Source organism: Lissotriton helveticus (assembly GCF_964261635.1).
Source record: "Lissotriton helveticus chromosome 1_1 unlocalized genomic scaffold, aLisHel1.1 SUPER_1_unloc_50, whole genome shotgun sequence".
NCBI classification, from domain to species: domain Eukaryota; kingdom Metazoa; phylum Chordata; class Amphibia; order Caudata; family Salamandridae; genus Lissotriton; species Lissotriton helveticus.
The window spans coordinates 791,504-804,674 of NW_027611693.1; the positions used below are offsets into that span (position 1 = coordinate 791,504).

At 49.0% G+C, this 13,171-nt stretch overlaps 1 protein-coding gene across 1 annotated transcript in view; it reads left to right on the plus strand.

Moving 5' to 3' along the window:
- The window catches only part of LOC144806161 (NACHT, LRR and PYD domains-containing protein 3-like), a 210,935-nt gene that overhangs the window by 114,327 nt on the left and 83,437 nt on the right, over nt 1–13,171 (plus strand). Inside the window, exon 4 of the mRNA XM_078672585.1 lies at nt 11,396–11,566. Coding sequence (XP_078528711.1) covers nt 11,396–11,566 — 171 coding nt within the window. The remainder of the gene's footprint in view (nt 1–11,395; nt 11,567–13,171) is intronic.

The following is a 13,171-nucleotide window of genomic DNA, read 5'->3' on the forward strand; positions in this document are numbered from 1 at the left end:
CTGTTGTAGGACAAATCTCCCCAGGTGCAGAGGATCACAGGTGTGTATTGCACTCAGTTTTTGTCTTCAGTGCATCTTCTCTCTTCTGCTGTTGGACAGATCTCCTCAGGTGCAGAGGATCACAGGTGTGTATTGCACTCAGTTCTTGTCTTCAGTGCATCTTCTCTCTTCTGCTATTGGACAGATCTCCTCGTGTGCAGAGGATCACAGGTGTGTATTGCACTCAGTTCTTGTCTTCAGTGCATCTTCTCTCTTCTGCTGTTGGACAGATCTCCTTGGTGCAGAGGATCACAGGTGTGTATTGCACTCAGTTCTAGTCTTCAGTGCATCTTCTCTCTTCTGCTGTTGGACAGATCTCCTCGGGTGCAGAGGATCACAGGTGTGTATTGCACTCAGTTCTAGTCTTCAGTGCTTCTTCTCTCACTGCTGTCGGACAGATCTCCCCAGGTGCAGAGGATCACAGGTGTATAATGCACTCAGTTCTTGTCTTCAGTGCATCTTCTCTCTTCTGCTGTTGGACAGATCTCCCCAGGTGCAGAGGATCACAGGTGTGTATTGCACTCAGTTCTTGTCTTCAGTGCATCTTCTCTCTTCTGCTGTTGGACAGATCTCCTCAGGTGCAGAGGATCACAGGTGTATAATGCACTCAGTTCTTGTCTTCGGTGCATCTTCTCTCTTCTGCTGTTGGACAGATCTCCCCAGGTGCAGAGGATCACAGGCGTGTATTGCACTCAGTTCTTGTCTTCAGTGCATCTTCTCTCTTCTGCTGTTGGACAGATCTTCTCGGGTGCAGAGGATCACAGGTGTGTATTGCACTCAGTTCTAGTCTTCAGTGCATCTTCTCTCTTCTGCTGTCGGACAGATCTCCTCGGGTGCAGAGGATCACAGGTGTGTATTGCACTCAGTTCTAGTCTTCAGTGCATCTTCTCTCTTCTGCTGTTGGACAGATCTCCTTGGGTGCAGAGGATCACAGGTGTGTATTGCACTCAGTTCTAGTCTTCAGTGCATCTTCTCTCTTCTGCTGTTGGACAGATCTCCACGGTGCAGAGGATCACAGGTGTGTATTGCACTCAGTTCTTGTCTTCAGTGCATCTTCTCTCTTCTGCTGTTGGACAGATCTCCTCAGGTGCAGAGGATCACAGGTGTGTATTGCACTCAGTTCTAGTCTTCAGTGCATCTTTTCTCACTCTGCTGTTGGACAGATCTCCTCAGGTGCAGAGGATCACAGGGGTGGATTGCACTCAGTTCTTGTCTTCAGTGCATCTTCTCTCTTCTGCTGTTGGACAGATCTCCTCAGGTGCAGAGGATCACAGGTGTATAATGCACTCAGTTCTTGTCTTCAGTGCATCTTCTCTCACTCTGCTGTTGGACAGATCTCCTCAGGTGCAGAGGATCACAGGTCTGTATTGCACTGAGTCCTAGTCTTCAGTCCATCTTCTCTCTTCTGCTGTTGGACAGATCTCCCCAGGTGCAGAGGATCACAGGTGTGTATTGCACTCAGTTCTAGTCTTCAGTGCATCTTCTCTCTTCTGCTGTTGGACAGATCTCCCCAGGTGCAGAGGATCACAGGTGTGTATTGCACTCAGTTCTTGTCTTCAGTGCATCTTCTCTCTTCTGCTGTTGGACAGATCTCCTCAGGTGCAGAGGATCACAGGTGTGTATTGCACTCAGTTCTTGTCTTCAGTGCATCTTCTCTCTTCTGCTGTTGGACAGATCTCCTCGGGTGCAGAGGATCACAGGTGTGTTTTGCACGCAGTTCTTGTCTTCAGTGTATCTTCTCTCTTCTGCTGTTGGACAGATCTCCTCAGGTGCAGAGGATCACAAGTGTGTAGTGCACTCAGTTCTTGTCTTCAGTGCATCTTCTCTCTCTGCTGTTGGACAGATCTCCTCTGCTGCAGAGGATCACAGGTGTGTATTGCACTCAGTTCTAGTCTTCAGTGCATCTTCTCTCACTCTGCTGTTGGACAGATCTCCTCAGGTGCAGAGGATCACAGGTGTGTATTGCACTCAGTTCTAGTCTTCAGTGTATCTTCTCTCTTCTGCTGTTGGACAGATCTCCTCGGGTGCAGAGGATCACAGGTGTGTATTGCACTCAGTTCTAGTCTTCAGTGCATCTTCTCTCTTCTGCTGTTGGACAGATCTCCTTGGGTGCAGAGGATCACAGGTGTGTATTGCACTCAGTTCTAGTCTTCAGTGTATCTTTTCTCACTCTGCTGTTGGACAGATCTCCTCAGGTGCAGAGGATCACAGGTGTGTATTGCACTCAGTTCTAGTCTTCAGTGCATATTTTCTCACTCTGCTGTTGGACAGATCTCCTCAGGTGCAGAGGATCACAGGGGTGGATTGCACTCAGTTCTTGTCTTCAGTGCATCTTCTCTCGTCTGCTGTTGGACAGATCTCCTCAGGTGCAGAGGATCACAGGTGTATAATGCACTCAGTTCTTGTCTTCAGTGCATCTTCTCTCACTCTGCTGTTGGACAGATCTCCTCAGGTGCAGAGGATCACAGGTCTGTATTGCACTGAGTCCTAGTCTTCAGTCCATCTTCTCTCTTCTGCTGTTGGACAGATCTCCCCAGGTGCAGAGGATCACAGGTGTGTATTGCACTCAGTTCTAGTCTTCAGTGCATCTTCTCTCTTCTGCTGTTGGACAGATCTCCCCAGGTGCAGAGGATCACAGGTGTGTATTGCACTCAGTTCTTGTCTTCAGTGCATCTTCTCTCTTCTGCTGTTGGACAGATCTCCTCAGGTGCAGAGGATCACAGGTGTGTATTGCACTCAGTTCTTGTCTTCAGTGCATCTTCTCTCTTCTGCTGTTGGACAGATCTCCTCGGGTGCAGAGGATCACAGGTGTGTATTGCACTCAGTTCTTGTCTTCAGTGTATCTTCTCTCTTCTGCTGTTGGACAGATCTCCTCAGGTGCAGAGGATCACAGGTGTGTAGTGCACTCAGTTCTTGTCTTCAGTGCATCTTCTCTCTCTGCTGTTGGACAGATCTCCTCTGCTGCAGAGGATCACAGGTGTGTATTGCACTCAGTTCTAGTCTTCAGTGCATCTTCTCTCACTCTGCTGTTGGACAGATCTCCTCAGGTGCAGAGGATCACAGGTGTGTATTGCACTCAGTTCTAGTCTTCAGTGTATCTTCTCTCTTCTGCTGTTGGACAGATCTCCTCAGGTGCAGAGGATCACAGGTGTGTATTGCACTCAGTTCTAGTCTTCAGTGCATCTTCTCTCACTCTGCTGTTGGACAGATCTCCTCAGGTGCAGAGGATCACAGGTGTGTATTGCACTCAGTTCTAGTCTTCAGTGCATCTTCTCTCACTCTGCTGTTGGACAGATCTCCTCAGGTGCAGAGGATCACAGGTGTGTATTGCACTCAGTTCTAGTCTTCAGTGCATCTTCTCTCTTCTGTTGTAGGATAGATCTCAGGTGCAGAGGATCACAGGTGTGTATTGCACTCAGTTCTAGTCTTCAGTGCATCTTCTCTCTTCTGCTGTTGGACAGATCTCCTCAGGTGCAGAGGATCACAGGTGTGTATTGCACTCAGTTCATAATTTACACTGTGCCACTGGCACGGGCAGAATTTACAGGGGATTATGTACATAGGACAGGGCCACATGGACCACTGTCAGGAATAAGCACTTGGTAGAACTAGCACTTAGAACATATAATACTTGTAGCACCAAATAGCAAATGTAGCACACAACCAGCAACCACTGGTAAAAGGTAAGTACCTCCTACGCAATCCTAACCACCTTAGGCATATATCACGCAGGGAACCATGAACTCACTAGTATAACCCATACTAGATAAAACAACCACCTAAGCATAAACCATATCTAGAGGTATCAGAACACAGGGTGCACAAAACATACTACACACAGTACATTTCCTAACACCGAAAGCATTAGCACATGAATCATAATAGGGTCCATGTTCCACCACTGCACCTAAACGTAGCGGCTGCCCACTACTTGCTGGGCAGCTGACGTACAAGAACAGGGCCTAAACGCTGCAGCTGGCACTAAGTGCTGCGCAGCTGTGGAAGGCAAAAGTAGGGGCGAAGGAGTGCGACTCACTCCTGAGTCCAAAGTACATGTCCCTAGAAAGAAAACCTAAACGGTGCAGCAGCCCACTACTTGCTGGGCCGCTGTGAAGCAAACTGTGACCTGCTCCACAGGTTTGGAAGCCTCTAGGCTCTAAAAACACATAGGGGCCCTGGAGCAAAACTGCGCCAACTGTTGCAGCCCCATGAGCTCGAAAGAAATGAACAACTGTGTCCCCTGGAGCCTCTCAGGCTCTACATACAAAAATGACTGTGGGACAACGTGGGAGCGAAAACAAATGCCCCCATGTGCGTGGAGCCTCGTGGGCTCTAGAAATATACTGCCCCCTTTGAGCCTCTTGGGCTTGAGAAACAATGCTGCCCGCTGGGGGGGGGGAGGTGGGAGCGGCCCGCTGCAACCTGGGGCCGCTCTACCCTCTTAGACACCCCGAAATTAAGCTAGCACCACTGGGGGCGGGGGGGAGGGCACCGGCAATGTGCCCCGATGCCCAAAGGAACACAGGGGCCATCGGTGGAGCCTTCGCGGCTCTAAAACTATGGGGAACGAACGTTGGAGCGGCCCACTGCCAGACGGGGCCGCTCGGACCTGGCACCTTGCTCCCTCCAGGAGCGGCAGCGCTTCTCTCTTCCGTGGTGGCAGCCCCGGGGCTCTCCATAACTCACCGGAGCCCCGGGCCGCGAGAGGCCATCTCTCGGCAGGCTGCTTCTTCCTCCGGCCAATCCCAGCTCGGCGGCGGCTTGGACTTCCCTCCAAAAACGGAAGTCCCACCCCGCGTCAGGCACTACGGCAGGATTCGATGTAAAACACCGAATGCGCCTCTTGTGGACCGTTTCATCGAAAAGATCGTACCAAAATGGATCTACAATGGACAATCATTGACGCAATAAAAGTCCCACCAAGGGGCGGAGATCTCAACCGACTCATGAACAAGGAAGAGCTCAAATGGATACTTATGACTAAAAGCAACCACAATGGTCTCAACCGTCTCGAAGGTTGGACTTCTTTGCGATGACCATGCAATTTCTTCTGAATTAATTGAATATGACACTGCTACACCATCATAGTCCTGTATAACTCTATATGTATGTAATTTAATTGTTTTATTGGTAGTGGTTGGATGAGTCACTAATTTGTTGGACTTATTCATGCCTTAAACAACACCTTCCAAAATGGCCACCTCATTAGTTTACCTCGCCCTATGCAGAAGCATGAGACCTTCACTTCGCACCCTTCTAAAATGGCGGACTCATTAGCTCACTTCTCCTAGCCTAAAAGCTAGTGACCTTCACCCGGTCACATGGTCACTGTCACATGATCGGCCCAAACTTAATGGAGTTTCAGTTCCAAGCCGCGTACAGTCACTCTGAGCATTGTCTCGACTGTCGGCTTGGACCCCATTCTAGGCCCACTGCTCATCAACCACACGGTAAGAGTAGTGGTTGTTTCCATCTGCCCTAAAAATAAATATATAAATTATGACGGCCGTACCGGCTCCTCATTCCCTCTTGTTTCTCTCTCCTTAGGCTAAATTCTGCCACCTTAACAAGAGTTTACAGATTCTAAGGTAAGCGGCACGTAGACCACCAAAACGCATGCCTCAGTACGGTCCCATTCCATTCCCTAACTCTAATTCCCCCTCCCCAGCTACCGGATTCTCATCGCAAACCTGCATCGAGAACGCAGCGCGCCGTTGTATGACGGTAAGGACACCACCAGCCACTGCTGCTTGCACGATGTTCCATGTAGCGTCTTAATCACTATGGGGCATATTTACAATAAGTGTCGCATCCCTCCATATCAGCAGGCATGCGCCACTTATTGTGCGTCACGCCTCCGCCACCATGGATGCGCCGCATTTACTATGCGGGGCACCATGGGGCAAAACTGGCACAGATGCATCACACAACTGTGCCGAAAAGTGACGTATTGCTGGAGTTGCATCGCAAGCGCGACGCAGCTCCAACAATGCTCTAGGGTGCCCTATCTTGTTAATGCTGCGTCAATCCTTACGCCTGCTTCAAGCAGGCGCAGGGTTTTGACGCAGCATGGGCCTCAAAGTGACTGAGTGAAATCTTGTAGATTTCACTCAGCCACTTTTAGGAGGTGTTCCTGCTCCGGAACACCCCCCCTGCTTTACAACGTGACGCATCTCCCGGATGCGTCACGTTGTAAATACCCCACACCATGGCGCATCTTTTGCGCCGCTGTTATGTCACAAAAGTGACGCAATGGCAGCGTTAAAGAGGCGCAAGGGGCTTGTAAATCTGCCCCTATATGCCTCTTTCACTTGCAGAATAAATGTTTTTTTTTAAACTTAACCGGCTATCTCCACATACGACTATTGTCACTCCGGCATTTTCGTAGGTAAGCGCCATGATCCGCCTTGTTGCACCGCACTCCTTGATACTTTTCGGCATTGTTAGTTTCACCCGCGCCCGCACTTTTTAGATTTTTCACATTTCTTTGGCCATGTATAATTCCTAAGGTACTGGCCTTGGCTACGATTTATCGCATCATAGCAGCGCAGGTCCGGTAGCACCAACGGGCATACTTCTCAGGTGCGTGCCATGTGTGAATCTATTTAAACGGGCCTTCCCACACCTGCTGAAATGTCCCTCATACCATATCGTTCCTCCACGGAGAAATTCGTCCAACCCTCTTGTAATGTAATTTATTCCACATGTATTGTAAAAAAATTTGATATTAGGGCATCCTGTCACATGGATTGGTATCATGATACTCACTGGTCACACATGCCTGTCTTAATTATGTACATTATGTTTATATAATTTTTATACCTCTTTTCTCCCCATTTTTCTTCCCCCTTTTTCCCCAATTGTCAATCCATGTTGATGTATTGTCTATGTGATATGTTTTAAATTTCTATCTGGGCTTGAAGTAGATAAGGAAATTTAACACAGGTATGAATTACAATGTCCTGAGGATGATCCCCTCATCTTAGCATAGGGATCGAAACATCGTCGACTCCATATACACTATGGACAGACTCCTGTCTACGGACAGAGTCTTCAGTCCTTCCATAGAGAGTGGTTCATCCATAGAGAGGAGCCTCAGCATAGAAAGGGGTCTGTCCGTAGAGAGGAGTCTGTCCATAACGAGGGTCTGTCTGTAGGTGGGAGTCTGTCCATAGTGAGGAGTCTGTCCGTAGAGGATATTGTATACAGTGATATAAATGCCAACAATATTTGTTCCTGATATTTTTGTATTCACCATTATAAGTATAGGATATTGTTTACATCGATATTCATGTCACAATATTTTATATATCAATATTCCATTCAATATTTTTGTATCACGATATTTCCAGAGGCCATATCTGGTCAGCGATGGAACGCCAGTGTGTTGCTTGTATTTCATGGACACGGCATATTTCACTAACAGATATTTTTTATCTCTTAGGAGACACCTGTGCATGCGGGGGGATGGGACACTGTGCAAACTTTCACCAAACGAGCGCGATATCTGCCCGCGGTCACATCCTGCGCCATTTTCACAGCTCCTGGGAAATGAAATGAACTGAAATACCAGTATTTGTAAAGCGCACAGCTACCTCTGGAGAGGTGTACCGCGCTGGGGGCCCTCGGGAAGATTAAGCGAGCTATTGCCCAGAGTCACACGGTGCTGGGCTGACCTGCAGCCGGCGCCGGGGATCAAACCGTCAGGCACCCTAGCCGCTGCGCCACACCTCTTCCTTGGAGAGCAAGATGTCCTACAGAGGCGCGATAAGTTCATGCTACCGTTCACCGGGCAGCCAGCAATGCCCCCCCATGTGAGCCACTGCTCCCTGCATCCGCAGCACAGCGCCACCACTGTCCTCCTGCCCCCTGCATCCGCAGCACAGCGCCACCACTGTCCTCCTGCCAACACTGCATCCGCAGCACAGGTCCACCACTGTCCTCCTGCCAACACTGCATCCGCAGCACAGCGCCACCACTGTCCTCCTGCCCCCTGCATCCGCAGCACAGCGCCACCACTGTCCTCCTGCCCCCTGCATCCGCAGCACAGCGCCACCACTGTCCTCCCGCCAACACTGCATCCACAGCACAGGTCCACCACTGTCCTCCTGCCAACACTGCATCCACAGCACAGCACCACCACTGTCCTCCTGCCTCCTGCATCCGCAGCACAGCGCCACCACTGTCCTCCCGCCAACACTGCATCCACAGCACAGGTCCACCACTGTCCTCCTGCCAGCACTGCATCCGCAGCACAGCGCCACCACTGTCCTCCTGCCCCCTGCATCCGCAGCACAGCGCCACCACTGTCCTCCCGCCAACACTGCATCCACAGCACAGGTCCACCACTGTCCTCCCGCCAACACTGCATCCACAGCACAGCGCCACCACTGTCCTCCTGCCAGCACTGCATCCGCAGCACAGCACCACCACTGTCCTCCTGCCCCCTGCATCCGCAGCACAGCGCCACCACTGTCCTCCCGCCAACACTGCATCTGCAGCACAGCGCCACCACTGTTCTCCTGCCAGCACTGCATCCACAGCACAGCGCCACCACTGTCCTCCTGCCAACACTGCATCCACAGCACAGCACCACCACTGTCCTCCTGCCAACACTGCATCCGCAGCACAGCACCACCACTGTCCTCCTGTCAGCACTGCATCCGCAGCACAGCACCACCACTGTCCTCCTTCCAACACTGCATCCACAGCACAGCGCCACCACTGTCCTCCCGCCAACACTGTATCCACAGTACACCACCAGCACTGTCCTCCTGTCAACACTGCATCCACAGCACAGCGCCACCACTGTCCTCCTTCCAACACTGCATCCGCAGTCTCTCTCAGCACCCTGTCAGCACAGCTGACCTACATCAGAGGACACCCCCTGAACACTACAACTCCTGCTGTCTGCCACCCCTCCCCCCTGCATCTGCAGCACTGCCCCGCACTGCTCTCCTGCCCTCCATCCTCATTCCAGAAGCCTCCCTGCCCCACTTCACACGGCAGTCACACTGCACCCTGCCCACTGCACTGTAAACTAACACCCCCCCCCCTCAGGCAGTTCTGTGCATCTATGATGGAGGGTGCAGGGTGACGGGGAGACCCCCTCCCTGGACCCTCGGCTGCTCGTGGCCCCTCATTGCAGCTGAGAAGCTGATGCTTCTTTTCTGCAGAAGTGCATCACAGAGCCCGTAGGGGGGACAGATGTGCGCAAGAGCACCCAGGCATCAGAGGAAGCGCTGGGAATAATTCTGTGTTCACACTCCTCTGCCTGTTGGGCCCCTCCCATGGCTGCAGGGCCACTGAAAACACACAGCGTTGAAATGAATGGCTGCAGGTTACCCAAAGAACTCGGACATGTGCATTACCGACTGAGCTACCTCACCTGGTTTCCATCCTGAATGTTGCACTTGGATCTCAGCAGCAGGTGGGAACAGTTTGCACCCGCACCTCCTGGAAGGGTCATCACATCACATGGGTATTTGTAAAGCGCACGTATCACCCAAGGGTCTCAAGGCGCTGAAAAACAGATGTATATTGTTACCCATCTCAATGGTACTCATTTTATCGACCTCAGACGGATGAAAGGTTGAGTGTACCCTCTGTGATTAGAACCTGTGACCATGAGGTCGAACCCAGGCCCCTGCAGTGGATGCATCAGTCCACTGCGCCACCAGACCCGGACACAGGGGCCACGAGCCAGGGTCGCACTTACATTCTGAGGATCACAGTCAAAGGAGGAGGGATATTATTTTTGTGTCGAAGGAACCTGCTGAAAGCTCTGACGGGGTCATTTGCGTCGAGTCTCTTCTCAAGAACACCTTCCTCCCGTTACGACCTGTCCCCCTCGAGCCTCCCGGCCTCACTGCTTGTATTTAAGTGTAACATCATATCACGAGCCGGGCCAATAATACGTCTTCCATTAGAAGCCTCCACTCGGGAGAACAAACCTCGCTCGCATCTTAAATTAAAGCCGAGTCCGAGAGGGTCTGGCTTAAATGTAGCGCCTTGAAACGCTGAACAGATGTTAGTGAAGAGGGGCAGGAACCATGACCTAAATAGATGGAGGCAACAAACGCACTATCAGGGGTAACATTTGAAGAGAGAATTTGTTGTTTCTCAAAACTGATCAGATCTTTCTTTCTAATGTGAACCTTCTGTCTCTGGAGATAAGTCCGTCCTTTGCTGAATGAATCACAAACCTAGAAATGGGAATTATCTGAGTCAGACTCACAGAGACTTAGGGCCAAGTTAAATGTTGGCGATGAGCCTTCTCTGTTGTGACGAGGAGTTCTTACCGCCAACATTATGGCTGAATGCTGAATTTGAAAGAAGGCCATCCATAGCTTGACGGCGGTGGAGACTTGTCTGTCTCCACCGTGGACAGACAAACTTCCCTGACAGCCCCACAGATGCACGCGTGTACCTCTGGCAGGCATGCACATTAAAAAGACAAATACTGTGTTTATTACCAAATATCAACGTCTCAAGTGACGTGTACGAGCATCAAGACAGGCGCGAGAAACAATATCCGTGAGAGGAACTTTGGTGGAAAAATGTTACATTTCAACAAAAGAACATTTCATAGTAATTCCATAACAATCCCGAGGTCGAGTGATTGTATGAAAACAGAACCCACCTGCAGGTGAAGAGCAATAAGCCTTGACCTCAAATCCGCTATTTTGGGTCAGAAGTTTATCAGCACAGCCGAGCTACGGAAAACACCACTATAGGGTAAGACCTAGTGGAGATAAATGAATACTTACCCAGGAGCCAAGATTACGAGTTAAACCTTGACAACGCGGAGTGCTTTTGTAATCTAATTACATATCTAAAGAGGGATTACTCACCCCATCCTGGCAAATTCTCATTTGTGCTGTCTATCCCTTATCTTATGTCCGCACTCCAAAATATGAACACCTGAAAAGTACCCAATATGTGATGTTGGTCTATTTCTCAATATACTATTTTATTTTGTGAATAAACACCTCGTCCCACAGGGACCTCTGACGAAAACCTCTCTCTGTGTGCGTCACACCCCGTGTAAATATACTAATGGTTGTAATAACTGAAAAAGTTGTAAGTTGACCATTCACACCACGGCAGAGGGTCTCCAGCATGAAACACGTATGAATATATTTATTAATATGTCCATTTAGCTCCGCCTCTTCTAGTCTGAGGTCTCCCCTCATGAGGTTCCTATATAAGCAGGGCGTGGTTGGATGTGTAAGGTGGGATGTGTCACTAGAGGGGAGTAAGTCAAGGACAGGAAGGAAATGAAGATAAAACTGAAGTTGTGATGCTCCTGTCTGTGCTCTGCTTTACTCCTCTCCATGTCTCTTCTGTCCTGCAGGTTGTATGGCTGCTCCCTCACCGATTCATGCTGCGAAGACTTCGCCTCTGTCCTGGAAACAAACACATCTCTCACACGGCTCGACCTGAGATGGAATGAGCTGGGAGACGCTGGAGTGAAGAAGTTGTGTGAAGGCCTAAAACACCCAAACTGCAAACTACAGACACTGGGGTACAGAGCTGTGCAGTGCTTATCATGTCATTGAATGAATGAATGAATGAATGAATGAAAAATGTATTGTTCAGTTACTAAAAACTTACAATCAAAACAACATTATACAATTCTTCTTACATTTCATACATTATCAAGATCACATAATTAAAAGAAACTTTTCATCAATGTATAAAACCAAATATAAATAAAACCCTCCTCATTGTCCACAGTTACGCAATTTCTTCTCCACTATATCTATAAACTTCAAAAGTCTACCCGTAAATTGCAAGCTTTCTCCTTGTAAACTGGCTATGACTGCTTGTCGGCATGTTCGTATAATTTGACTATTAAAGTCCGACCTTAACAGCCTCCTACATTCCTCTATTAGTGCAGGGCCGCTACAGATGATATGACAAATGTCTTCCCTCTTGTAATAACAGAGGCGACACACCCTCTCACTACTCATCAATTTCCATGTAGGGGCGCCTCCAAGAAATTGGATATTTCCAAATCGGAGATTCATCAGCTTCAGCTTTGCCCTTTGGCTATTTGAGTCTCCTAAATATCTTTGGGGTTTTAGCATACCGTACGAAGCAATAACTGTCCATGCATGGGGTCTCTTTGCCAGCACTGCTTTATCCCATAAAGACGACAATTTTTTACTGCACCCATTAATTACTTTATTAAAAGCCACCTGTGAGAGAGGTAAGGCCCATAGTTGTTCCGCATTCAACGTATCTATCGCCAGTTTGAAATATTCATGAGCCTGCTTATGTTTATTGTCGCATATTGCCTCCCAAACCACTGTCATAAGCGAGGAATTTTGTGGCAGAATTTTAAATAAGCTCCTAAGCTATTTAGGTTCTGTCGTTTAAGTCCGAACTCAAGTCGGATTTGTGCCGATGAAGAATGTCGCAGAAGATTAAACAGGCGTCGGTAGGTCCCTGTCACTAGATTATCTATGGTGTTGTCAGCACAACCTCTTAAGGTCTCTACTCCATATGCCAGAGTTGGCACATGTTTAACTGACATCGTTTGTAATAGTTGGTTAAGGGGAAGCCCGTTTAAGTTATTCTGAAGTTTGGAAAATTCAGCGATTAATGAGTTGTTTCTTCTCTGTAGTGCAGCGCACTGGTTTTTACCCGTGCCCCTAGCGTCTATTATAACACCCAGATATCTATATTCAGTCACCGATTCTAATACAGTCCCCTCCATTCTCAATGTTGGTCTTGCAGCCGACCCTCTAGTCTCCAGCATTGTTTTTGTCTTTTTTAAGTTAATCTTTCAGCCGTGAGTGGAGGCGTACTGTGCACTTTCATGAATTAATCTCTGCAGACCCACCCTGGTATAGCTTATTAAACCAATATCATCGGCATAAAGTAAATGTGAAACATTAAAAACAGTCGGAGAGTGAGAATTCATTTCACCAAGCCTTGATGAAATCCCAGCTAAATACAAGTTAAATAAGGTTGGGGCCAAAACACACCCCTGCTTCAGCCCGTCCCTTAGCACCATTGTTTTGGACTAAACCGAGCCTTGGCCCAACCTTACTCTCGTCCAAGTATTAGTATATAGCAATTGTATCGCTCTCAACAAACTCGGAGAGATTCCATTTTCGTTAAC